Here is a 27,163-nt window from a genome sequence, read left to right as displayed (position 1 = left end):
GCCACAACTTCAGGGATTGTTTCCAAAATGTATGTTCCACTTTACAAAGGAATGAATTTCCTGTCCAGAAATAAGACCAGCAATTGGTATATCCTCTGTGAAGACGTTGTTAGACCGATTCGTGAATACAGCTGCTAACTGGGTTTTCTAGGATTTCACTTTATTTTATAACTCTGTTTGATATTGTGTTCTTTGTCATTCTTTCTTTGTTGATTAGTACTGATTTTAGCTCACATTACTTGCAGTCATGACCTTCACTCTCAATCTGTTGTATAATACAGTGTGTTTAAGGATGACTAACATTCACAATCACAACACTCAGTTAATTCCCAGAATGAATTTTCACCTTGCAGTGAAGTGTGCACTGATTTGAAACTTCCTGGGAGATTAAAACTGCATGTGTCAGACTAGGACTTGATTGTGGTACCTTTGCTGTTCGTGGGCAAATGCTCTACCAACTCAGTTATTCAAGAACGATTCATGACTTAACATCACAGCTGCACTTTTTCCTGTACCTCATTTCCTACCTTCCAAATTTTAGAGAAGGTCTGCTGTGTATCTGCAGGGGCCCCATTATGCTAGAGGAACGTGCCCATCCTTGTAGCCAAAGGAATATTTTCCAATAATACTGTAAGCTCATTTTCAAGGAAGATAATGAGGCCCTGTAAGATGATGCGGTAAAACGACAGGCCCGAATAACTGATTACTTATCATATTACACAAGATTCTTTAAAATGTTTCACCACTAAGGCACGTCAGTTTTTGTCACATCACCAATATGATATCGTCATGAGTGAAAGTTCCTTCATTATAAAACAATTTTAATGGGATTAGTTTCATTTTAAAATTTTCCAGTGACAAAATTTCATATTTTCATTCATTATTTTCTCTGAGGTATTGAATCCACTGTAAATGAGAAGGATAGAGACCTTGCATATGTAATAACCTCCATATTCTTGCATGTGGAACACTGATATGTGAAGAAATTTTCTATGTGCCAATTGAAGAACTAATGTCTTCTAAGCATTCACACTCTGTTCATTTTCACATCCAAGTGACATATGATGGATTAGCACTGCACCAGTCTTATACAATATAGTGGAAATACAAGTAATCACTCTTAAATCAGGTACTCTGTCGTTGGGAAATCATTTACCACATGCTTTACCACCACTTCAGTGGCAGCAGCAGCATTTCCATTACAAAACTCCCACACAAATACATATCAGCTTACCCAGCATTTGTAAGTACGTACAGCAGGTTCAATCTATGCAGCAGAATTGGTCAACTAATCACATTCACAGTTTAAGAAATTCATTGATGTAAACTGAAGCACAATGTCATAACTTGCATTTGACAACTTAAATGACAGCCAGTAAATACATCCATGACAACTCGAGCATCAACACACGTAATGAGAACTTACCTTTGTAACAGGGTGTATACGACCCGGGCAACCAGGAAATCCAGGAGAAATCCGGGAATTTTTTCATCCAGTGGAAAACCTGGGAAAATCTGGGAATTTTTCATTGTTTTAGTTTTTAGTTGAATATTTGTAATTTTGAATGCTAAGAACTGATACTGTAACAAAGAATATTACTGTTTCATGCTGCTGCAGACTAATGCTGCAGCAATAAAACATAAACGAGAGAAAAAAAATAAAACTTTAAGTTGGAAAGGAATGGGCCATTTCCAACAACAAAACACACTGCACACAAGCATCTACCACAGCAAAATGTGTCAAATGCTTTAGGACAAACAGCACATAATTCTTCATAACAGCAAACTGCTCCTGATGAGCGAGACATAACAACTATTTACATTAGGTCATCTGAGTAGTTGCCAGCGGGTCCATGCACATGCGCAGTTGAATCGCATATGAGCAGTGCCTTCTCCCACAACTGGCTACTTGAAGTGTGGCTGTTAATATGTATCAGCAATAGCAACAAGCAGCTACATGCTACCCGGAAACATTTTTCTGGCACGCCCAAGTTGCTAGATTCGCGCATGCCCAGAGCAGTCTGTGTTATAGTGGGAAGGGGATAGTCTCTATGTGACCAGTGTTTATGTTTAGTGATTTTGCTTTTTTCTCTTCATTTGTAGCTCTCAGGTCAATTGAAAACAAAACAGATTTCTGTGGCCGGGAGTTATCACATGTATTAAAATACATTCGGCATAATTACAGAAAGCTAAAACGTGTTATTAATTTCAGTTATGTGATTTTATTTTGTTTCCACATTTTTGACAGTCAAACACTGATTGCCTTGGAGAAGAATGAACTCATTTCTGTTGGTCTGATAAAGAAATTTGGCTTTTATTAATCTTTTCCGCTGAGGCAGTTAATTTATTTGCATTCCACATTACTGGACAGTTTCAACTATTCACACAATTTCAAGTGCATGTTTTCATCTTCTGGCACATATGGCATTGTGTCATAATAAAGAACCAAACATGACTTAATATGGTACTAGCACTCCAAGAAAATTTACATCCTGAAAACCACACTGAAATGCTTAACATCAGGTTGGGGCCTACTTCATTGTGAATCTGGTCATACGAATGTGCACTTTAAGCCAAATTATGCATTCTAATATGGTTTGCAAAATACTAATGCTCTTGGGAGTTTCCTCTGGTGTCCTGTTTCCTTTATGATGTAATGTAAGTTCTCTTAATGCTTTTTACGTACAAACATAAGGGCTTCCTACATCATTGTGGCTGCACACACACAGAACACCTGTTTTCTGGCCCTCTCTAGCAACTGCTGAAATTAACCTTCAAGTTGACAATTATTGAAGTATATGAAATAAAATTGTCATAACTTCTTAATGGTTTGTGATAGGATGTTCAAATTGCATGGTTGGCCGCGGGGCATGATGGGAATTAGTATATGTTGTATGATTTAGTTTAGCATGAAGCCCTTTTTCATTTGGATGGTTTCATCGGTAAGCAACATTGGCGCGTTTGGGGGACTGAGAATCCACACTTCGAGATCGAGAATTCTCTCTTCACCCTCGGCGGGTGACTGTATAGCTTGCAGTGTCCAGTCACGGAATAACTGGTGCGATATTCTGTCATGGCATGGTGCCTACTGAATGATATATGAAGGTTTTGGAAAATGATTGCATCCCCATTGTCCAAATGATTGCATCCCCATTGTTCAAAGTGACCCTGATTTCGACAAGATGTGATTCATGCAAGATGGAGCTCGACCCCATCGAAGCAAGAGAGTGTTTGATGTTCTGGAGGAGCACTTTGGGGACCACATTCTGGTCACTGGTATGGGTCTCGATTGGCCACCTTATTCTCCAGATCTGAACAAATACGAATGCTTTTTGTGGGGCTATATTAAAGACAAGCTATACAGCGGTAACCCCACAACCATTGCTGAGCTAAAAACAACCATTCAGGAGGTCATCGACAGCATCAATGTTCCGACACTTCAGCAGGTCATGCAGAATTTCGTTATCATCTGTGCTACATCATCGCCAATGATGGCAGGCACATCAAACATGTCATAATCAAAATCCGAATATCTGTAGTGACGTTTACATGTTGAATAAAGTGTGTGCACACTATAGTTTGTAACTAATTTACATTTTTTTTTTCATGTAGTTCAATAATTGTCACCCTCAATTTCTAACAGGTTGCAGGAAAAATTTTGCAAATGGTGGTTTTAAAAGTGTTACTTTCAAACGCATGATGGCTTTCTTAAACTTAACTCTTTGAGGACCAGCCACTTAGAAGAATTTCGAGCCCAGAAGACCAGACATTTATGTCATAATTTAAAATTTTATTGGCAGGTTTGTGTGATGTATTGTGAAGTTGTAACACACACAAAAGAAATACCAATGTTATAGCTTTTCGTGTAGCTTATTAATCGTTGAGACCAGTATTATATGTGAAAGCTTAGCTTTTCTTGTGGCTACACTATGTATGTTCAATTAAACCATTAAATTTCCCAATTTGTGTGTTCGCACTACTTCACAGTGATGTTGCTGCTGGCTGACTACATCACGTGTCCTATACTCTGAATATCTGCTGTCATTGGCTGGCGAGATCATGTGACATGGGCCATGATTGGCTTATAAAAGCGCAATGCAATCTCGATTTCAATGCTTTGGGAACTGCATGCTGGAATTCGAATTTATACTTTTGTAACATGAAAATATGCAGCGTACCATAATAAGAAAATATGCAGTGTACATGTTGCTGTAAATCAAAGAGCTTTCCATTTTTTTATTTTTTTATTTTTTCATTTAACACGGAAAAAGTTTATTTTCACTGGTAATAAGTGTATTTTTAATTGGGAAACCTGGGGAAAATCCAGGAATATTTTTTCCTGGTCCGCATATACACCCTGTGTAACCAGCTGTACCTTTGTAACTAATAAAAATGGGACGCATTACATGGAATGTTATATTTTATATAGTCTGCGTGACCATGTCCTAAAACATTTACTATTCCTCCAAAAATAAGCTGTATATAACCTGATATACATAATTATTAATTATTACACTTGCCTAATTAGAATGATTAAGGATAGAGGAAACCCTTCCTGTTGAATTGGTGTGTCACTTTATTTTTCAGATGCTGCTGTTTATATGTCTCTTATAGTTGATTACATATGTCAGATGGACACAGAGCCTCTTTAGTTTAAGTTTCTCATATATTGATCAATAATTCTTGTGATTGTGCTGACATGTTTTTATCCTATCATCTGATTAAACTTTTTATCTAGTCTGTCACAGAACACAGTGTTGCCAGTCTTTTTGTTCTTCATAGTAATATCAGCTTCATTATTTGATGCTGAGGAAACATCCCTAAAAATTCTGTTACAGATGTTTTGTATTTTCCTCTTGCTGATAGAAATTTGAACTAAGAAGTCTCTTTTTGTTCTGAAAGTATAGCTAGGGTTATAGGAAACCTGTGGAGTGCAGCTCTCTCAAACATTGCCACTGATTTGGATAATTAATTGCTTTATTACCTGATGAAAGCTAAGATATTACTGCTATTAAGATATTACTGCTATTATGGCTTTATATATTGTAGGAAAAACAGTTCCAGCTGTCAAGAAGAACTACTCATTAATCTCCTCATTATGAACTTTAATACCGATCTCCCCAAAAAACAAAAGAACTTAGCCAACAAACCCGTGTTTTCTCCATGAACACACAAAAATACTGTCCAATACTCAGCTTCTCTGGCACATAACCACTCTCATTGGCAGGGAAACCCTTAACCCCCCCCTCCGAATCTCATATTTGGTCATCCTGACAATCATCTGAATTAGATGGTGAGTAAACATTTGGCCAAGGTTGCATATTCAGCACCTATTGTTGAAATCATGGGTCCCTCCTGGTTATCAACTTCTGGGCACACATCTATGTGTAATTTTTTAAAGTTTTTTAACTCGATATCCATCTAGGTGCTTGGCCTTCAGCTTTAATGTTAGCCCAGTTTGTGTTTGTTTTATTGCCACCACGTCACCAACTTTGTAATGGAGGCTTTCTTCCAACGTCGGTTGGAGCTAGTGTGGTTTTCTTCTTGCACCTTGCTGATTTGTAGCTTAGCGTCTTCTACATCTACATCTATACTCTGCCAAACCACTGTGAAGCGCAGGGCAGAGGGTACATCCCATTGTACCAGTTACTAGGTTTTCTTCCTTTTCCATTCCTGTATGGAACACGGGAAGAATGATTGTTTGAATGTCTCTGTGCATGCTGTAATTATTCTAATCTTATCCTCATGGTCTCTATACAAGTGATACATAGGGAGTTGTAATATACCTCTAGAGTAATCATTTAAAGCTGGTTCTTGAAACTTCATTAATAAGCTTTCTCAAGATAGTTTACACCTGTCTTCAAGAGTCTGTCTGTTATGTTCCTTCAGTATCTCTGCTACACTCTCTCACGGATCAAACAAACCTGTGATCATTTGTGCTGCATTTCTTTGTATATGTTCAATAACCCCCTTTAGTCCTATCTGGTATGGGTCCCATACACTTGAGCAGTATTCTAGGGTGGGTCGCCCAAGTGATTTGTAAGCAATCTCATTTGTAGGCTGAGTGTGCTTGCCCAGTATTCTACCAATAAACCAAAGTCTGCCACCTGCTTTACCCATGACTTAACCTGTGTGACCAGTTCATTTCATATCCCTACAGAGTGTTACTCCCAGGTATTTGTATGAGTTGGCCGATTCCAACAGTGACTCATTGATATTATTTTCATAGGATACAATGTTTTTTCGTTATGTGAAGTGCACAATTTTACATTTCTGAACATTTTGAGGAAGTTGCCAATCTCTACACCACCTTGAAATCTTATGAAGATCTGACTGAATATTCTCTCAGATAGTATTTCATTATAGATAACTGGATCGTCTACAAAAAGCCTGATTTTACTATTAATATTGTCTGCAAGGTCATTAATATACAACATGAACAGCAAGAGTCCCAACACACTTCCCTGGGGAACATCCGAAGTCATGTCTATATCTGACAATGACTCTCCATCCAAGGTAACGTGCTTTGTCCTCCCTACCAAAAAGTTCTCAATCCAGTCACAAATTTACTCTTGATACCCCATGTGATCGTACTTTTGACAATAAGCATAGGTGTGGTACTGAGTCAAATGCTTTTTGGAAACCAAGAAACACTGCATCTACGTGGTTGCCTTGATCCAAAGCTTTCAGTATGTCATGTGAGAAAAGTGCAAGTTGGGTTTCACATGATTGATGTTTTCAAAATCCATGCTGGTTGGCATTGATCAAAATTCATGCTGGTTGACATTGAGAAGGTCAGTTTACAGAGTCTCTCTTCAATGAATTAATAATTTCTTCTTCCAGTAATTTTGTGATGTTAAGGTCACTTTTTGTGTGCATCTTAATTACTATCAAATGTTCAGATGGTGTTTTCCCAATACTTTTATGGCATGTTGAATTCATAAGGTGTTGAATTGACTTATACCATTCATTAGGTCTATCAGTACCAAGCTTGACAATGATTTTAGCCAAAGTAGAATTGATCTCAATCTGTCCATTCGCTCTACGGAGTCCTGTAGGTATGAAAATGTGCTCAATTAATTTTTTAATGCGACACTTTTTGGAATCTTGTGTAGTAAAGCAAGTCCCTAGCTATCGGTAATTACTTGAACTGCATTCCCTAAATTAGTGTTCTCTAATTTCATTACACAAACTACTTCTGTTGAATTTGTATCTTTACAGGATGTAGCCAGGTTAACTTGGTAAATCCATCAATAATACTTAGAATGTGGTTGTATCCTTTGTGCATTGACTGAAGGGGTCGAATATGATCCATATGAAAAGAATGTAATGGCTCACTTTCTTTGAATATGGGATGAAGGAAGCCTACGTTCATTCCTGATTTCTTATCCACAATTAAACATTTTACATAATTGGAGATCACTCTTTTAAACTTGGCAATCAAATCTGTCATATAATAATCTTGTTTTACTTCTTCAGTTTGCTTGACTGCATAATAACCTTTCTCATGCATAAGCTCAATGATTTCACATTGCGTAGTGCATGGAACCACTGAAGCCTCTCGTCCATCATAGTACTTGAAAAGGACACTATCTCTCATTAAAAAGTTTTTATAAGGCCATTCTCTGAGATTGCTCTTGATTGCTGCTAAACGATCATACTTCTTTAGATTTCCTGATTGTAGCTATTAAAGTATCTGTGAAACCAAACCGTACATTCATGTGATGACTTAAGAATAATCTTCCAAGGCCACAGCCCATCTTGCTATTTTCAGTAACGAGTCCTTATCCATAGTCTTTTGGGATGCAGCACAGTCCATTGCAATTTTAAAACATAATCCTAGTAAATATACCTGAAGTTTCTGTAAAGCTTTAACAATACCTAAATCATCAAGCTTATAACTACTGTATTTTTTCTCTTGAAAGTTTTACTCTCGTACAAGACTGGATGGAATTAATCATATGAAGTTTTTTTGTAATACCACAACTCCAAACCCTTCTTTGCTTGCCCTATATGTAGTCCAGTTTCATGTTTTATGTTGTACATTTTTAATACTCAGTCTGTTCTTGATTATTCCTTAGTAAATTGCTGAGAGGTTTGGCAATTGCAGAGTAATGTGAGATAAACTTCGTGAAGTATCCTGTTCGGCCAAGGAATCTTTGTATTGCTGTAATAGATTTTGGTACTGGAAAGTTTTGAACGGCTGTTGTATTCTCAGGAGCGGGTCAGATTTGTTCACACTGTATGACATACCCGAAAAATTCAACAGTTCTCTTCAAGAACTGGCATTTTGGAAAATTAACTTCCAATCTGTATCCTGCGACAGTTTTCAACACTAAATCAAGCCATCGAAACGCCTCATCATCACTCTTTGTTGGTATTATATCATCTTCCATTTAAATAATGTTCTCTTGAGCCAGTGCTCAAAAAACATTGTCTATATAATGCTGGAACATTGCAGGAGGATGTGTTAATCCTAATGGAAGTTTACTGAACTGAAACTGCCCTGAGTGTGTCACAGATGAGCTGTATTTCTGGCTTTCCTCTTCAACATCAATATGAAAGAAAATCAATTCTTGAGGTGTAGTCTGGAAAACACTCAGGCATATTGTAATTTACCTAAAAGACCTTCGTGGGTTAATGATCTTTTACCATGATCTTGTTTAATTCTCTGTAGTCTATACAGATGTTATATTCTCCTCTTTTTTTTACAACAACAACCTGGCTATCATATTCATATGAACTTGGTTCTATTAGTTCATGATAAGCTACATCTGTAAATGGTTATCAATTATTTCTCTCTCATCTGGTGGCAATCTGCTGGGTCTGCTATATATTGTTTGCTCCTCTCTTGGGTATTGCTGTTTTACCATGATCTTGTTTAATTTTCTGTAGTCTATACAGATGTGATATTCTCCATTTTTGTTTTTTACAACTACAACTTGGCTAGCATATTCGTATGAACTTGGTTCTATTAATTCTTGATAAGCTACATCTGGACATGATTACCAATGATTTCTCTCTCTTCTTGTTGCAATCTGCTGGGTCTGCTATATATCGTTCGCTCTTCTCTCTCAAGAATCTTCATTCTAACATCAGTGGATTTTGTGTTTGTCATGGTGTAATTAGTCACTAAATCTTCAGTGTGTTCCTTTGTTCCATCACTAACGGAGATTTTGGTATCTAGTTTTGGGCTGCGTGGTATATGGGTACACACGAGATGAGCTTTTGTTTATTCAAACTTCAGTTTGTTCTAGATCATTTCACACTACCATTTCTCAATTCATTGTGTTTATAGAAAGCACACAAATATCTGTTACAATTTTCACATAATCACTCTCAGCAATGCCTGTAAAATATCCTTGTGGAGAGACAGTTTTTCCTAAACCCTGACAAGACTGCATTAGTTTCTTGCAAACAAGGAGCATCCATTATCTTGTGAACATGCTGCAATAATAAATTGACAACCATAGTCAGTTAGCGACCTCACCTTTATTCGTACATTTTGTAATTTGCAGTTGTTAATACTCCTTTTAATGGTATTTGCATTAATTGTAGCCTCTTGATCACTTTGCTCCTTTGTTTTTTCGAATGACATGTGGCCAAATTTGTTAAAATTAATGCATCTCCTTGCCTTGCTCTTGAGGTTGTGATCATTTGACCTATGCCCACTGGCACCACAATTGAAACACTTTTTTTGGATCCCAAACTGCACATATAGTAATTCTGTCACGTGAGTCTTTAGCATGTTTCTTACTGTAGTTTAAATTTTCATTGCTGTAACTTTTATTTCTTTGCGACAGTGACTTCACAGCTCTTTCCTAATGCCTTGTTTTTTCCTTAAACTCGCACACTTCCAGTGCAATAAAGTAGAAGTTTTGTGCATTAGTCATCTTCTGTCCTGTCAGTTATGTGCTGAAATAATGTCATTACAAATATCAGGACAGCTGGCAATTTCTTTCATTATGAAAAAAATATTCTTGAAGAGAGTTGAGGGGTTTGCAACAGAAATGGCATAACCCACAAGTTTCTTGTTTTTAGGAAAAATAAGTAAAGATAAACTGTATAAATTAACTATTACTGCTAAAAAAAATGTTGTTTGTACTTGTAGTGATATTATTAAATGTGAATATTTGCTCTCTACATGAACTTAAAAATTGCATTTTCAGTGCCAAAATTGTGGGTTACACCATTCTACCTCCAAGAAAAATTGGTGTATTCCACGTTTTTGTACTTCTATACGTCATTGTTGCTATCTATGAACAAAATATGTATTTACTCCCAGAATGAAGTAACCTAAATTATCATGGTTTTAAGAAAACTGATGGAAATAGCACTATTTAAATTAAATAAACAGTATGTGTTGAAGAAGATAAACAACATTTATTTCACATTTTGCTACAAACATGGGATGGAAATTACAACTTCTTTCTTTACTGACATTAGTACTCAAAATAATGTAACTTTTTAAGGTAATATTACAAAAATGTCTATACATTTCTCCCAGTAAACAAGCAATCACTCATTGTCGCCTTCTTCACTCAAATATATGTCTGTATCAGACTCTGGAAGTGTAGCTTGTGCATTAATATTATCTTCATAAAACCTGTGATGGATGGGAGGAACATATGTCATCAGCTTCCTTAAACCATTAGCTTTAGCATGTGGTGTTGTATATTTTTTCACCTCAGATAACTTCAAAAGCATGACACAACATGGTTGATGTATTTGACATCCTTTTCTGGTTTTCTTGCAATTCATGGCCCTGTGTGGCCTATCTCGATTTATGTTTCAGAGAAATCGATTTCAAAAGGTTTTTCCTTGTGAAATTTCACCTACTGTATTTTCAGCCAGCTGATTTTGTCACCATCCATACATATTTTCTTCTTGACAGTTATATCTTTCAAAGGCTTGATGCTTTTAAAATCATGTATGGTGGGCTCCATGTGGTTCCCTAGTTGTGCAGCAACCGTAAACCATAAAATTACCAAATGTGCAGTAACCAGTCACAAAAACATGTTTTATTTATTCACTATTGCAAATCGATTTCAACTGATTAACAGCCATCAGCGGTGCTTTCAACCAATATGTGCCCTGAGTATTAACACTGTCTTAAGCAGAGGTGAAACATTAAGTTATGTTTGACCTTGCAATAGTGAATAAATAAAACATGTTTTTATGACTGGTTGCTGCATATTTGGTAATTTTGTGATTTTAAAATCGTCTTCCTGTAGATGAGTGACTTGAAATTTGTTTCCTTTCTTTTTTGCGATCCCAGTAATTCTAATAAGACTTTCAAGAGATTCCTTTACTGGGGTGTAATCTCGTTCTTTACACCAATCCAAATACAAACGGTGCATTTTGGCAATGTTCACTTCGGGATTAAGGTATTGTCGATTTGGTTGTCCTTTCTAGAATAGTTTGAGTGGTACCTTGGGAATGATTCTGTGTGTTCTTTAACTTGACATTTGACTTCTGCAGGAGTTTTGTTTGCAGGTTCACATCTACCACAATTATCTGAAGTTACTTCTCCTTTTCGTTTGTAAGAAGTAATAAAACAGTCTAGTGAACCAGATGAAATTTGAAAGGTGTTTTGGAAAACAAGTCTGCACATATTAACATTACCATCCTGTTTCTTTAAGGTTTATGTACGAGTGAATGCATGATATGATACTGCTGTACTATATGACCACTTTTTCATTATTTGTTGCAACAATCCACAGATAAAACTTTTTTGAGTTAATTCACCTTCTTTGCCAAGGGAATAGAACCTTTCAAAATTGCACACAATTGCAATGATAGAAACTAAACTTCTTCTACTTGCCAGCTACACATTACATCTTCTTTACATTTCATTTCCACAAATCAGGATTCCTTGTTCTCTTTCTACCCTTTTTTTGAATGGTAGGGGGTCATCTTCAACACCAATAAAGTTTCCACTCGCATCCAGATCAGCAATTCCATCTCCTTCAATAACAGTAACTGTTGTTTTAGCTGAGGTACTTGGCATTTGTCCATCATTTTCAGGATCTGTGAGAGTAGGGTTACCTCTTTTACTTTGTGGATCATTTATAGGCACTGACACAGCAGATGCTTTCAGTCTTGCTGTTTCAGCACTCGTTTGTCTTTTCACATTTCTCTCTTTAAGCTTCCTTTTGGGGGTTTCATAATAAGTCATATTCATGTGAAGAAGCATGTGGAACATATTCTTGATCAGAACCAGAATCACTCAGATTTTCTTCATTAAATGAATCCGTAGTGGGTTACACCAATTTTGCACTTGATTAATTTCAAAATAGTTGTCTACAAATTACAACACTAATGTTTTACTCCTGAATGGCACCTGAATGAAATACAAAAATGATAGGCTATTAAAACAATGTAACGAAGTAAAGGCTATAAAAACAATGTAATGAAGTAACAAAAAACAGAAAAATATAAAAAATGGGTATTTGTGGGTTACACCGTTTCTGCACCAAACCCCTCAGTTTTCCCATTTCTTCTTCTATCTCCATAGCACTTGTTTTCTCGTTGAATTCTTTCTGCAAAGCTTCCTTCAGTGTAACTCACGATGTAAGACTCTCCTCACCTTGAATAAAAGTATTAGCTAACTCTCCAAGTAACTTTTTTGCAAAAGCAAGCATATGCGATAGACTCCAACCCATTTAGAATGCTGTTTCTTTGAAGTCCGTAAACCACTTAATAACTGGATATCTGTCACTGCTGCTAAATGACTTAAGAGCACTCTTGATGTCGCAAAATGACACAGAAAATTTACATAGACCTAGTGAATGTGGCAAGATTCATGTTTCGCTTTTATTGCCTATTTCTAAATTGGAAAGTTTTTCCGTCATTTTTCAAGTAAACTAAAGCTTTTATCACTGCCCATTTGCAGAGGCTTTTGATTGTGTAAATCACGAAATTCTGCTAGACAAGCTCAAGTATTGTGGCATGAGTGGGACAGTGCACAAATGGTTTAATTCGTACCTAACTGGAAGAGTGCAGAAAGTTGGAATAAGCAGTTCTCATAATATGCAAAGATCAGCACATTCCTCAAACTGGGGAACTATCAAGAATGGGGTTCCACAAGGGTCGGTCTTGGGTCCTTTGTTGTTCTTTATATTTATTAATGACTTGCCATTCCATATTCATGAAGAGGCAAATTTATAAATATAGACCTTAATCAGAAGCATATAGCTAAGGTAGAATATTCAAAATTTTTAGGTGTGTCCATTGATGAGAGATTAAATTGGAAGAAACACATTGATGATCTGCTGAAACGTTTGAGTTCAGCTACTTATGCAATAAGGGTCATAGCAAATTTTGGTGATAAACATCTTAGTAAATTAGCTTACTACGCCTATTTTCACTTGTTGCTTGCATATGGCATCATATTTTGGGGTAATTCATCACTGAGTAATAAAGTATTTATTGCACAAAAGCGTGTAATCAGAATAATAGCTGGAGTCCACCCAAGATCACCCTGCAGACATTTATTTAAGGATCTAGGGATATTCACAGTAGCTTCTCAGTATATATACTCTCTTATGAAATTTGTTATTAACAACTTCAAAAGTAATAGCAGTGTGCATAACTACAATACTAGGAGAAAGAATGATCTTCACTATTCGAGATTAAATCTAACTTTGGCACAGAAAGGGGTGAATTATACTGCCACTAAAGTCTTTGGTCACTTACCAAATAGTATCAATAGCCTGACAGATAACCAGCAAGTATTTAAGAATAAATTAAAAGAATTTCTGAATGACAGCTCCTTCTACTCCATAGAGGAATTTTTAGATATAAATTAAGAAAAAAAGAAAAAAACCAAACAAAAAAAAATTATAAAAAAATAAAAATAAAATAAAAAAGTTGTTATATTAACTTAATTATGTTGTTAAATTAACTTAATTATGTCATGTATTGGAAAATTTGACTCGTTCCACATCATTACGAAATATCGTATTCATGATCCATGGAACTAGTATTAATCTAATCTAATCTAATCTGCTAATTGTTATTAAAATGTGAATCCTTCAACAGAATCAGCACAATTACATGTCGCTGTGTCATTGCAGGCAAAATGGTACTCAGAAAGGTTTGTCGTAAATGTTGCAGATTAGGTAGAAAAACTGCATAATGACTTGTTCAATTGATACCAGACGAGCCCCCAAAATTTGTAGGAAAAACAGTTACAACTTTCATGAAGAACTATTTATTAATCTCCTCATTATGAAATTTAATATTGAACTACCAAAAAACAAAAGAACTTAACCAACAAACTCACGTTTTTTCCATAAACATAATCTCTCCATGAACATAAAATCTCTCTCTCTCTCTCTCTCTCTCTCTCTCTCTCTCTCTCTCTCTCTACGCACGCACCCACGCACGTGCACACACACACACACACACACACACACACACACACACACACACACACACCCTATCATTCTGTCTTTTCTTATTGTCAGTGTTTTCTGTATGTTCTTTTCATCATTGATTTTGTGGAAAACTTCCTCATTCTGTATTTTATCAGTCAACCTAATTTTCAACATTCTTCTGTAGACCACATCTCAGACACTTTGATTCTCTTCTGTTAAGATTTTCCCACTGTCCGTGATTCATTACCGTATAATGTTATGGTCCTAACATACATCGTTAGAAATTTATTCCGCAACTTAAGGCCTGTGTTTGATACCAGTGGACTTCTTTTGACCAGGAATGCCCTCTTTGCCTGTGTTAGTTTGCTTTTTTATGTCCTTCTAGCTTCGGCCATTGTAGGTAATTTTGCTTCCATGGTAGCTGGATTCCTTAACTTCGCCTACCTTCTGATAACCGATTTTCGTGTTAAGTTTCTCGTTATTGTCATTTCTGCTACATCTCTTTATCTTTGTCTCTCTTCAGTTTACTATCAGTCCACATTCTATACTGATTAGACTGTAAATTCCATTCAAGAGATCCTGCGGTTCTTCTTCATTTTTATTGAAGATAGCAATGTCGTCAATGAATCTTATCATAAATATCCCTTTGCCCTACATTTTAATCCTACCCTTGAAACTTTCTTTTATTTCTATCATTGTTTCCTTGGTGTATAGATTGAACAATAGGGCAAAAGACTGCATCCCTATCTTACGCCATTATTAAGCCAAACACTTCGCTCTTGATTTTGCAGTCTTATTGTTCCCTCTTGGTTCTTTCAGTCTTATTGTTCCCTCTTGGTTCTTTCAGTCTTATTGTTCCCTCTTGGTTCTTGTACATAATATGTGTTATCTGTCTTTCCCTATATCTTACTCCTATTTTTTCCCCAGAATTTCAAACATCTTGCAGCATTTTATATTGTCTTAATGCTTTTTTTGGATCAACGAATTCTGTGAGCTTGTCTTGATTTTTCTTCAGCCTTGCTCCATTATTCACAATGTCAGAACTACCTCTGGTGTCTTTACCTTTTCTAAAGCTGAACTGCTTATCATCTAACATATCATTAATTTTCTTTTCCATTCCATATATTATTCTTGTGAGCAGCTTAGATACAAGAGCTGTTAGGCTGATTGTGCGACAGTTTTTGCACCTATTTGCTCTTGCTATCTTCGGAATTCTGTGAACATTATTTTTCCAAAAGTGTGATGGTATATCACTAGACACTATACATTTTACACACCAGTGTGAATAGTCATTTTGTTGCCAAGCCCCTCAATGATTGTAGAAATTCTGATAGAATATTATCTATACCTTCTGCACTATTTTATTCAAAGCTCCTCTAAATTCTTACTCTGATACTGGATCTCCCATCTCATTCCTGTTACTCCAATTTCTCCTTCCACATTAACGGACATGTTCTCCTTGTAGAGACCTTCAGTGCGCTCTTCCCACTTATCTGCTCTCTTCTGCATTTAACAGTGGAGTTCCATTGCACACTTAATGTTACCACCCTTTTGTTTAATTTCACTGAAGGTTGTTTTGACTTCTCAGTATGTTGAGTCAGTCTTCCTGTTGATCATTTCTTTTTGGATTTCTTCACAACTTTCCTGAAATGATTTTGCTTAGCTGCCATGCATTTCCTATGTACTTCATCCCTAAATGATTTATATTGCTGCATCCCTGTCTTCCCCTGAACATTTTTGGCACTCCTTCTTTGCTCAATTGAAATATGTCATCTCTTACCCAAAGTTTCCCAATAGTTATCTTCATTGTACCAATGTTTGTCTTTCCAACATCTGTGATTGCCATTTTTAGAGATAGCCACCACTCTGTTCAGCCGAGTTGCCTGCTGAGGTATTCTCATCGTACTGCGCAGTGTTCAACTTATCTGGCTTGTCACTGGCCTTATTGGCAGAGAAACCCTTAAATCCCCCATCCAAATCCCACAACACACCATAGTTGAGACAGTGTAAGAAGATCCCTAACAGCTCGCAGTGCTTTTGTGAGCTTCCAGCTGTGGGGTTCTAATGGTTGCAGGTGAAACAGTAGCTGTCTACAGAGCTGTGACAACAGTGAGGCATTCCCATAGAGACGTTTACAAATTTGCATTACGTTATTGATTGATATAGGCCTGTGAAGCTGCCATTCCCAGCCCGCTGCAACTGTTAGGAATCGACTTATGTCACCCCAACTATAGCAATAAGAACTTTATAAGATGAATATGTTAATACAAAGATATATTCAGTGAGCTCTGTGTTTTCGGTTGGTTAACTTGTATGGATTTACCACCTCACACGTCATCTGACTTAAGCAGATTTTTGCATTTCTTTTACTCACTTGTTGACAAGCAAAAAAGGATTTCTTGTTAGGGAGAATGCAGCATGTTATCTTTGGTGGACAGTAGTAGGCAGATGTGGAAGTAACTTGGGTGTGCTCCAGGGAAGAGTGTTGGGTCACTTGATGTTGATGTAGTATATTAATGATCTTGCAGATGATATTAGTAGTAACTTCAGACATTTTGCAGACAATGCATTTCTCTACAGCGAAGAGTAGCCTGAATGAAAATGTACAAATATTCAGTCAGACCTTGATAAGATTTCAAAATAGTAAAGTGATTGGCTACTTGCTCTAAATGTTCAGAAATGTAAAATTTTGCACTTCACTAAAAGAAAAAATATAGTATCCTATGTCTATAATATCAATGAGTCACTGTTGGAATCAGCCAACTCATAGAGATACCTGTGTATCACACTTTGGAGGGATTTGAAATGGAATGATCACATAGGCTCAGTCATGGATAGAGCAAGTAGCAGGCTCCGGTTAGTTGGTAAATAGTACGGAAATGCCATCATTCTAAACTTGAAACTGCTTATAAATCATTCTTGCAACCCATCCTAGAATATGGGTCAAGTGTGGAGCCCTTATCAAAGACTAGCAGGAGATATTGAATATATATAGAGAAGGGCAGCACAAATAGCCACAAGTTTATTTGACCCACTGGAGAGTGTCACTGATGTTGAAAGAACAGAATTGGCAGACTCTTGAAGATAGGCGGAAACCATCCCAAGTTTCAAGAAGCAGTTTTGAACGATGACTCGAGGAATATACCTCCCAGCCCCTACGTATCACTCTCATAGGGATTGTGAAAATAAGAGTAGATTAATTACAACATGCACAGAGATATTTAAACAATCATTTTTTCCCTCACTCCTCGCATGAATGGAGTGGGGGAAAGCCCTAATAACTAGTATGGTGAGGTGTACCCTCTGCCATGCCCTTCACAATGGTTCACAGAGAGTAGATGTAGATGTAGATGCAGAAGCATAAGCATAACATTGTATGGTCGATGTGTCGTTCAAACATACTTTTCAGACACTCGAAGCAATATTTGCCAATTTTCATAAAACCACTGCTCTGTCTTTGCACAATGACAGGGTATAAATAGAATATGCAATGACTTAGATGGTTTAACATAGTATTGGCTTCAGTATGTTATTTACTTGGACTGAAAAATCTCACATTATTTGACAATACCAATGACCTTCTTTTGAATTTTGAACCTGTTAATATACTAGAACTTAATGCTGCAAATGAATTGGTTGTCTGAGGCTGTGGTATTTTACAGATTATGTAGATTCCAATGAAGGAGTGTTTTCAGTTGGAATATCATCAGTTGTCAAAGTAGAATTAAAAGATGGCACTTACCATCAGGAAATCGGCTATGGAATATCTGAGGGTCTCACAAGTAAAATACGAAGTATGTCACATGCAAGGGAGGTAATGATCAAATAATACTTAGTGATTTTTGAATTTTAATATTTTTCTGTTCTTTTTTTGAGGTACAGTGATAAATCTGTTTGTTATTGATTTTTTTATAGATCATCTTGTACAACATGTATTAGGAGAGTAGCCCTTTCATGAATTTCAACTTGTTTTCACACACAAGTGAAATGGATTTTCTATTTTGCATTTTAGTGAATCCTGTAACATAATTAAATATACCAGACATATTTTGGCTGGTGTGTGGGAGTTCGCTTGATGCCAGCTACCGTAAAACAGGCGTTTCTTTGTATGTGGTTAAATTTTCCATCATTCTGTGTCAAATTATCTCTCCTCACCACTACTCTTTCCTTTTATTTGTAAAATTTTTTTGAGAAGTGGCGACATTTTCATACAAAAAAATAATAAATCCTTACCTTACTGTGTCTCTGAAAGCTTTACTTAGGTCTGCCACAACTATATCCAATTTTTATAAATAACAAAAACTAAAACTAACTTTCCCCATGGTCCGGTATTTTGAGTCTGTATTTTGATACAGTAACTAATTGAGGTAACAATCATGACCCCAAAACTGATGCAGTCTTGACATTCCATTTTCATCTGATTTTCACATGAGGTCATTAGTAATCTGTATGCTGACTCGTCAGCAGCAGTTGTTGCAATCAAAGTAGCTAGTGGTCAGATTAAGTAATTGCATTCACATTAACCCTTGCCAGAGATGAAATATGCTTGATTGCTTCCTCCTCCAGCTGTAGTATGTGACTGTCATTACTGTCACTTCTGAAACCACAAGAAATTTATTATTTATGAATCTTCAGTTTTATGTTTTCTCACTTTCCACTCGTACCTCTGCTGGACAGATTGCCTAACTTAATAAGTGCACAAAAGAAATATTTTTTTGGGCCTTGTTCCCTTGATGATCTGACCCATTGTATGACTTAGAAAAACACTGAGAAATCTTGATATTGCAAAGACAGATTTTGCTTTATCACTAAAAGAGCGTATGCAGCTACCAGTCACTATTTAGGTTTTCAAAATTTACTTTTATGCCCTTTGCTGCTTTCAGATGTTTTCAGTTCTCGATGTATACATGTGTGTAATTTAACACCTTACAATAGAAAAAAGAGCTCAGTTTTTATTTGCTCTCATTTCTTGACAACTTCTTTCTTCTTGCTAGTGTGGCCATTGAATTCTTATTGGAATGTGTGATACACACTTTTTGTAAAGCTAATAGAAATGTTAAATTTGCCCTAGCTTATTTAAAGTGAAACATGTTTGTCATGTATTGCACAAGCATTTACTAATGCAGTATATGTAAATAACTGTTTGCTTGGTGAAATTTCAGTAGCAATTTACCCCTTCAAGTTTTTATGCACTGTGTTTTGCATGTGTGTCAGACTTGCAAAAAAAACCTGTTATGCTTTCTGATAGAAGTTCTGTAGCCACACTCGCAAGAAGAAAGGTGCTGTGGGGTTTTCAGAGTATACAATGTGAGAACTTCCTTACATTGTGTAATGTTAAACTAAACAAACATGCACTTTCTGAAGATGGTTGTGAAAACATTGAAAACCAGCTAACAAAATGAAATAATTTTGCTATAACGTTTCATTGTGCCTGTCTGCAACTCAACATATTATCTTTATGGTGAGTAGCAATCCATCTTTTCATGTATTGTGGTGATAATTTGAAGTTAAATTAAATGGGAATTAATGAAGGATGTCAACAGGAAGAACAATGCTTCTGGTTAGGTAACCATGGGATGATCAAAACAAAATCAAAGCAGCAATAAGGCAAGTGCTGTTCTAATAATGAATAAGAAAATAGGAATTCAGGTGTGCTACTGTGAACAGCATAATGAACAAATGATCATATTCAAGACAGACACAAAGCCAGCACTCACAGCTGAAGTACAAGTAAATATGGCTGCTAGCTGTGTACATGATAGATTGAAAGAATGGTTCGTGAGATAAAATAATTTATTCAAGTGTGAAAGGAGATAGAAATTTAATTCTGATGGGAGCTGGAATTTGATCACAGAAAAAGGAAGAGAAGGAAAGATAGTAAGAGAAGGTACACTGGGGGAAGGGAGTGAAAAGGGGAGTGACCTGGTAGAATTTTGCACAGCTCACAAGTTAATGACTGCTAACATTTGTTTTAAGATTCATGAAAGAAGGTCATATACTGGGAGATACCTGGAGATATTGCAGTCATGGCAAGTGTAAACAAGTACAGGAAACACTTAGATCACCCAAGGGGTTAGGAGAGGGGAGGGGGTAAAAGTCCCTCCTCCCTCCTGCAGGGCTGAGAGCCAAGATTTTGCTTCTGTGAAAGCAGAACTGACATACAGTGGTACGGATTACTGATTCCTTCTGGTGTTGACAGTCATACTCAAACCTCTTATAGGACCAGGATTAGTATCCTTACTTATTTCAAAATAAGAAAGGATAACAATGAGTAACGCACAATCCAGATCAAGGCAGAGTACACAAAACATTTGGTAGTGGCTACTGTGTAATTGTTTACTGATGTTGGCAGTGTAGTGAATGTGGTAGTTGAGGCCTGACCTCTACCAGTATCATAAGCAACCATAACTCCAACACCCCCATCTAAAACTGCTGCATCAAACTGTCTCCATAATTGTTGTTTCTGTTGTTCTCAGATCAAAGACAGCTTTGATGCAGCTCTCAATAGTAGTCTGTTCTGTGCAAGCCTTTACATTTTTTGCAGAATTGTTGCATCCTACTTCCATTTGAACCTATTATAGTCAAGCCTTGGTCTCCCCTACAGTACTTGTCACCACCTCCATACTTGCCTCCATTATCAGACTGACTATTCCATGCTACCAAAAGTATACGATATTAATGGAATTAAAAGGGTAGGTCTTCTAATATTGATCTCATGCATCTATAGTACTGGAACGAACTACTATAATCTTGCTTACCTTTTGAAGAGTTGCACACATGACTGAGTTGCGTTTGCGTGAGTGTGTATGTGTGTTTATTGTTGACGAAGGCCTTAATGGCTGAAAGTTTTAATTGTGAGAGTCTTTTTGTTGTGCCTATCTGCAACTCAGCATCTTCACCATATGGTGAGTAGCAGCTTTCCTTCTCATAATATTGTTACATTCTGCTTGCTTGTGCAAAAACAACAACAGTAGTAATAATAATAATAATAATAATAATAATAATAATAATAATAAGACGTAACGTCTGAGAAAGGAAAGAAATAATAATAATGCTGGACCCATACAGGAAAAGTATGTGGTTTTAACTAAAGCTCTTTGTTATTTTTACACAACAGGATTCTGTGTTAAGGGGCATAAGATCAGCTTTACTCAGTTTCGGCGGAAAGATGTCGGAAATTCTGATGAATTCTGATTTTTATCCTTCTGAAACAAGGAATTGTGATGGCAATTCCCAGAATGTAGGAATAACTCCAGAAAAGAAACCACTGGCACAACTTTTTCCCAACAATCAAGAATGTACACCTTCCATGTCAGGTGATTCATTTTGCCTATTACAGTAATTCATTAATAAAAAGAAATAATATTGAGATTAAGTATAGGTTAACTTTATAGTGAACCTTTATGTTTTTTCTTTCTTTGTGCTTTGTAGTGAAAACAACAAAGAAGCCTAGTACCACCTGCACATCACCAGTGTTACATAGTGTGAACAAGAATTGCGTGTCTGATGAAGAAAGTCGACTTGAAAGGAAGCGGAGACAGCAACAGAAACAAGAACAGTTCCGTCAACAGTTCAAACAACAGAAATTAATACAAAACTCATCAGCTAAAAATACTCCACAGAAGACATCAAACAGCATAGCAGACAAAGGGAATACATGTGAGTTTTTAAGGATATTACTACCGTGATTATGAATTAAAAGTACTTTAACATTTTATGCTGAGTCTTGTTTCTCAGGTGAGTGGCCAATTGCCATTGAAACTCCACTGGCAGAGGAAGAATTCTTATCAACTCAAGAAGTAGAGCAAATGGTTCAGACAAAAACTGTACCTCTACTGGCTGTGTCAGCTGACATGAGATCACCAAAAAGATTTTCTCCTCTGAGACCAGACAGCTTCATTCCAAAGAAGCCACAGCAAAACACCAATTGATCTATTTAAACATCGTAAAATGTGTAAAAATATCAAATGTTTTAATGCTTTTTAACTTTTCTAAGCTTATAATTGTATGCATCTCAAGTAACACCAAAAGGAACTATTACCTCTAAAAGAGATTGGTAGAAGCCTTGTAATTAAAAACAAGACTAATTGTTAGAAACCACTTTCAAAAGTTTTGCGTATGTATATGAAATGGAATTGGAGTACTGATTTAAAAAAAAATTATGACAGTGATATGTAAGGTTTGATAGCTGTTTTAATAAACAGTACTTAATTCCAAATGTTTTAATCTTGCACTTGAAAGAGGCATGGAGTGCATAAACTTCATGGACTTTCATCAGTTTTTGCTATTACTCATTCGTAGTGGGTCATGTATTTCTACACACTGTGATGCTTCTTTTCAGCATGCTATTGCTATGATCACTGAATGGAGTATCAATGCCATCACTTTTTCAGTCATTTAAACTGTGCTTAGACATTCAGCTATAATGTATCCTTCAGAAAAATAATGGAAAAAAGACAGTTGTAGGGAAAATGTTTTAACTACAATGATCACACTTTTCAGAAGCATGCATAAAGCATTGGACAAGAACCAACAAGAAGCGTTAGGTGCAAAAATTCAAGAAATGTTGCACCCCAAAAACAAACACACACACACACACACACACACACACACACACACACACTGGCACTGAAAAGATTATATGGAACAGAATTAATTATGAATATGGTAATCCATTACAGATGTGTTGTTACTTTGATTTTCTATCCTGCAGGAGATGCTGGTTTTTAAAAATGACTGCTGTAACTAGAACTGAAACTTGTGAAGTTATCTAGATGATTTGTTAGTTTTGCTCAGGGATCAGTCTAATCTGAGATGTGTAATACATGTGACAGAGTGATGATGTGAAAATAATTGTGTTATGAACTCTGATAGAAACTAAAGCTATTTTCCTCACACACACTGACAGATTGTATAATTATATAACCCTGACTTGTTGAGACCATTGTTTTAGCGCATGGAAGTCTCAAAACATTTATGAGGATGTTTAATTGTGTTATTCTTGATTTAAAACAGCAGTTTTAAAAAAGAAAATTTTTAACATGATTGACAGATATTTCCAATTTGGGGGTGGCTGGATACTCTCAGCATCTCACAAGAGTGGGACGAAGTACCTTTGGTGATATAGTAGTAATGATAAACACTGGCTGTTGATTTACAGGATCAGTTCAGATGAAAAAGGAGTGAGAAAGGGTTGTGATTTGTAACCTACATTATATAATATCTATTTGGATTAGTTTATGTGGAAAACAGTGTCCCTCAAGGGATTACTTTGAACTGATGATGCCACATCATCTGGTTGTTGTTCACAGATGGAATGACAATAATCTGAGAAGATGAAGATAAACTGCAAAAAGTCACCATTTATTTTAGATGAACTGTGTAGGAAAAACAGCCTTCATGTATCGACAGAAATGACAAAAATCTTAGCTTTCAAAGAGAAAGAGCCAGCAAGATGTAAAATTTCAGTAACTGCCCAAATCCTTAAGCAAGTGTCACATTTCAGATATCGAGGGTGGTGATACCAACATCAAAAAGATGTAAACCAAAAACTTAAAATTCCAGCACATATATGGCACAGTCAGTCATCATTTGAAAACTGCCAAAAGATTAAATTTCACCAGATAATGACAAAGTATGTCATGCTCTTTAGAAGTGAGAACTCAGTTCTCATAGCAGAAGACCAATCAATTATCCAATTATCTGAAATAAGTTTGCCGAGCAGTGTACAGATTGAATCACCTTAGAAATGAAGACCTTCATGGGGAACTGAATAAGATTGCATCTAAGAACAGAGAGAACTGGAAACACCGCATTGCAGAAGTGAGGATTGAGATACACCAAGCAAACTTATACAGGTCTGTCAAGCTTGTGATGATGGTGGTGATACGGTTTTGTGTATTCAGTATTTTGCTGTTTGTGCCACTATAAGTTAAAGTGTTGTGTGATTGATATTGTATCATAACCCAAGGTTGTTGGGGTATTCTCCTAATTGTTAATGTTAAACCATGTCTACCTTAATGTTTCTTTTTCTTTTCTTTTTAATCTGTTTGCTTTCATTTGTCTCACTACAAACACTGAAGTTAATACATACTATTTTATAATTATACAGGGTGGTGCAAAAGTTACTGGACTCTGATTTAAACAAAAGATTGAATGCAAGGAATACATAAAATTATTTTTTATGTTCAAACTGTTTTCCATTGTCATTAATACATTTTTGAAGCCTTTTTGGAACACTGCTACATACTCTACAGCATAGTGTGGTATCATTGTCAAAACCATGAAATGAGGCTTTAGAGAGTTAACGGAGTCCTTGACGACACCCCAGAGGAAAAAATCCATGGGTGAACATGAAGGCATGTCAATATCTGACCTTCGACCAGTCACTTTTCTTTGGAAAGTTTCATTTAAGTCCTGGTATCACGTAATTATGAAGCATATCCAAATTGTTATCTCGTGTCACGGTTCCTTCAAGAAAATATGGTTCAAGTATACCAAATGAACATATTGCCCCCCAAACACTCACGCTAGGTTGATTTAGTGGTTGTTCTAACAAAAGATTTTGACTGTCGGTACACTAGTAAGACCAGTCATGTCTGTTTGTGTCTGCATAACTTAAAATTGCCCTTGTTAGACAACACAGTTTTATTGAATAGGTTAGGTTTCTGTTGGTCAAGCATCAGTTCACAAAATTCAAGTAACCCATGTTGTAAATGTAGAATGTAATCTTTAAACTTCTGTTTGTGTAACATTCTTTGCACTGACCTTTGTGATAAATGCAGCTCAGTTGCTAATTGTCTGGTTGATTTTTGTGGACTTTGGGTCACAGCTAAATGTACCCGCAGTTCATTTTACTCAGTTGTGACTGTTGTTAGGTGGCTAGATATTGATGCATCCATAACAAATTCATGTTCTTCGAATCTCCTCGTATGTAGTACACTGTCTGTCCAGATGGTGGTTCGGTTCTTAAGTACCTTCTCCATTCATTAACAATAACAGTAGCACCACATTTTATAAAATGTTTTTGACACAAAAATCCTTTCTTCTTTAGTTACCAATGTGACGATTCAGAAAACTACAGCTGTAAACATGTCTCACTGATCATGCTTTCAACAATTCACTGGTATGATTACTTTGTTTTGCTTGTCGTTGCATTTTATACCAACTTGACAAAGCGTAATTATCACCATTTAGTAATAACAGGTTAATGGGTTAAAACTTCTTTCTGTACTACGTCTTGCTGTTGCTTTTATTTCCTTTTAAACAACTGTCCAATGACTTTTTTGCCACCCTGTAGTTGCTTATAGTAAATATAAGCTGAGCAACAGGTATGTTTTCAGTTCTGTTATAAACATGCATAATTTTATTAATTTCTGGTCCCTGTAAACTGTATGTCACAAGGCGAGAGTGATTGTGAAGATCATTTGTAATTGAAAAGTAAATTTTCAAAATTTTCTTTCAGTTTTATTATAAAATCAGTGAATACAGAAAATAAATTTTTGTCAGTTCTTTTCCATACTTAAAAAAAAGAACATTATTTTGTACTTATTCAGATTTACCTGAATATCCCATAGCTGTAAATATGGTATCAGGTTATAAAACCATCTTGCAATAAGACCACTGAATTGCATTAAAGTCATTCTTCATTACTGCTAACAGCAACAATTAGATCATGTAACCTTCTGTATCTGTGGAAAATATTTGAAGAGCAATAAAACTGAGCGTAAGACAGGAGGCTACATTTTGGACTTTGCCTGCACCACACAGACAGACATACATGAATAGAATATATGTCTTAATAACAGTGTTTTAATTAATAATTGTATATATGTCACGGTTCTTTAACAGTCATAGATAATATAACAGTAGTTGCAGTCATTTATCATGCTTCATTAATAGAAGCTACAAATATATATGTATATATGTATATAGTTTGTTTACAAAATACTTTTTTTACAAAAAACTCCAACGTTACCACTCAACATCTTATCCATTGGTTTTCACAAGGTCAGTATAAATTCCACCATTTTGATATTGGTGTTCATTGGACAGAAACATATACAGCAGCATGTACAAAATGAAATAGTGTTTCACTTGTTTAGTTCACACTTTCTTCACACACTGTTTTTGCATTAACACACATACACACACTATATTCAATCAGCTAAACAGCTCACTGTGCTGTTGAAATGTTAAGACACTGAAGGAGAATTCTGTGAGCACTGTAATTCAAGTCTTAAAGCTCATTCGCCTCAATGGAATTCTATGTAGCTTTGGGGGCTCAGACATGTATTGTGTAATCTTGTTTCTCTCTGTCTCGTTCCTGTCGATATCTGAAACAATTTCATAGACTTTCATCATATGGTTAAAACAAAGCAAACTGAGTTTTATTTTAAATTTCATACATAATACCTCAAATGAGCCTGTGACATGTACGGTTGAACCACCAGGTTTTTAAAAAATAAAAAAAAAAAAAAAATAAAAAAAAAAAAATTACTGAAGTAAATTTCCGAATTATCTGGTGTGAAGCTGTCACCCTGTTCTGCAGCAGAAACTGCAACCTAGCTGACAGATGCACCATGCCTGATATTTCTTAGTATATACTTGCTCTTTTCATTACAGTGACTGATAAGTAGTCTCATCATGCCTAATCCATTATGACCTGAGCTGTTGCAAAATTGCTTCCTTTCAGCTTTCATTTCTCTATTTGGCTCTGAGTGTAAGCAATTGTATCAAACATAAGCGAATTTTGTGTGCTGTGCTACAAAAATGTGAAAGGA

The 27,163-nt window shown here is 36.1% G+C and overlaps 2 protein-coding genes across 3 annotated transcripts in view; one reads left to right on the top strand and one right to left on the bottom strand.

Annotated features, from left to right (window-relative positions):
* LOC124615291 (DNA repair protein RAD52 homolog) overlaps window positions 1-25,488 on the top strand; it is an 81,612-nt gene extending 56,124 nt beyond the window's left edge. For both annotated transcript variants that reach the window (XM_047143068.1, XM_047143067.1), the window contains 4 exons: window positions 18,044-18,195; window positions 21,499-21,697; window positions 21,813-22,040; window positions 22,119-25,488. In XM_047143068.1, the coding sequence (XP_046999024.1) occupies window positions 18,044-18,195; window positions 21,499-21,697; window positions 21,813-22,040; window positions 22,119-22,312 (773 nt within the window). In that variant the 3' untranslated portion in view covers window positions 22,313-25,488. The remainder of the gene's footprint in view (window positions 1-18,043; window positions 18,196-21,498; window positions 21,698-21,812; window positions 22,041-22,118) is intronic.
* Window positions 25,489-25,890: 402 nt separating this feature from the next.
* LOC124616368 (Down syndrome cell adhesion molecule-like protein Dscam2) overlaps window positions 25,891-27,163 on the bottom strand; it is a 445,499-nt gene continuing 444,226 nt past the window's right edge. Inside the window, exon 32 of the mRNA XM_047144679.1 lies at window positions 25,891-26,716. Coding sequence (XP_047000635.1) covers window positions 26,665-26,716 — 52 coding nt within the window. The 3' untranslated portion in view covers window positions 25,891-26,664. The remainder of the gene's footprint in view (window positions 26,717-27,163) is intronic.

This window comes from Schistocerca americana, chromosome 5 (assembly GCF_021461395.2).
Source record: "Schistocerca americana isolate TAMUIC-IGC-003095 chromosome 5, iqSchAmer2.1, whole genome shotgun sequence".
NCBI lineage: Eukaryota > Metazoa > Arthropoda > Insecta > Orthoptera > Acrididae > Schistocerca > Schistocerca americana.
The sequence above is the reverse complement of the archived record's forward strand: the minus strand, read 5'-3'. Positions and strand labels throughout refer to the sequence as shown.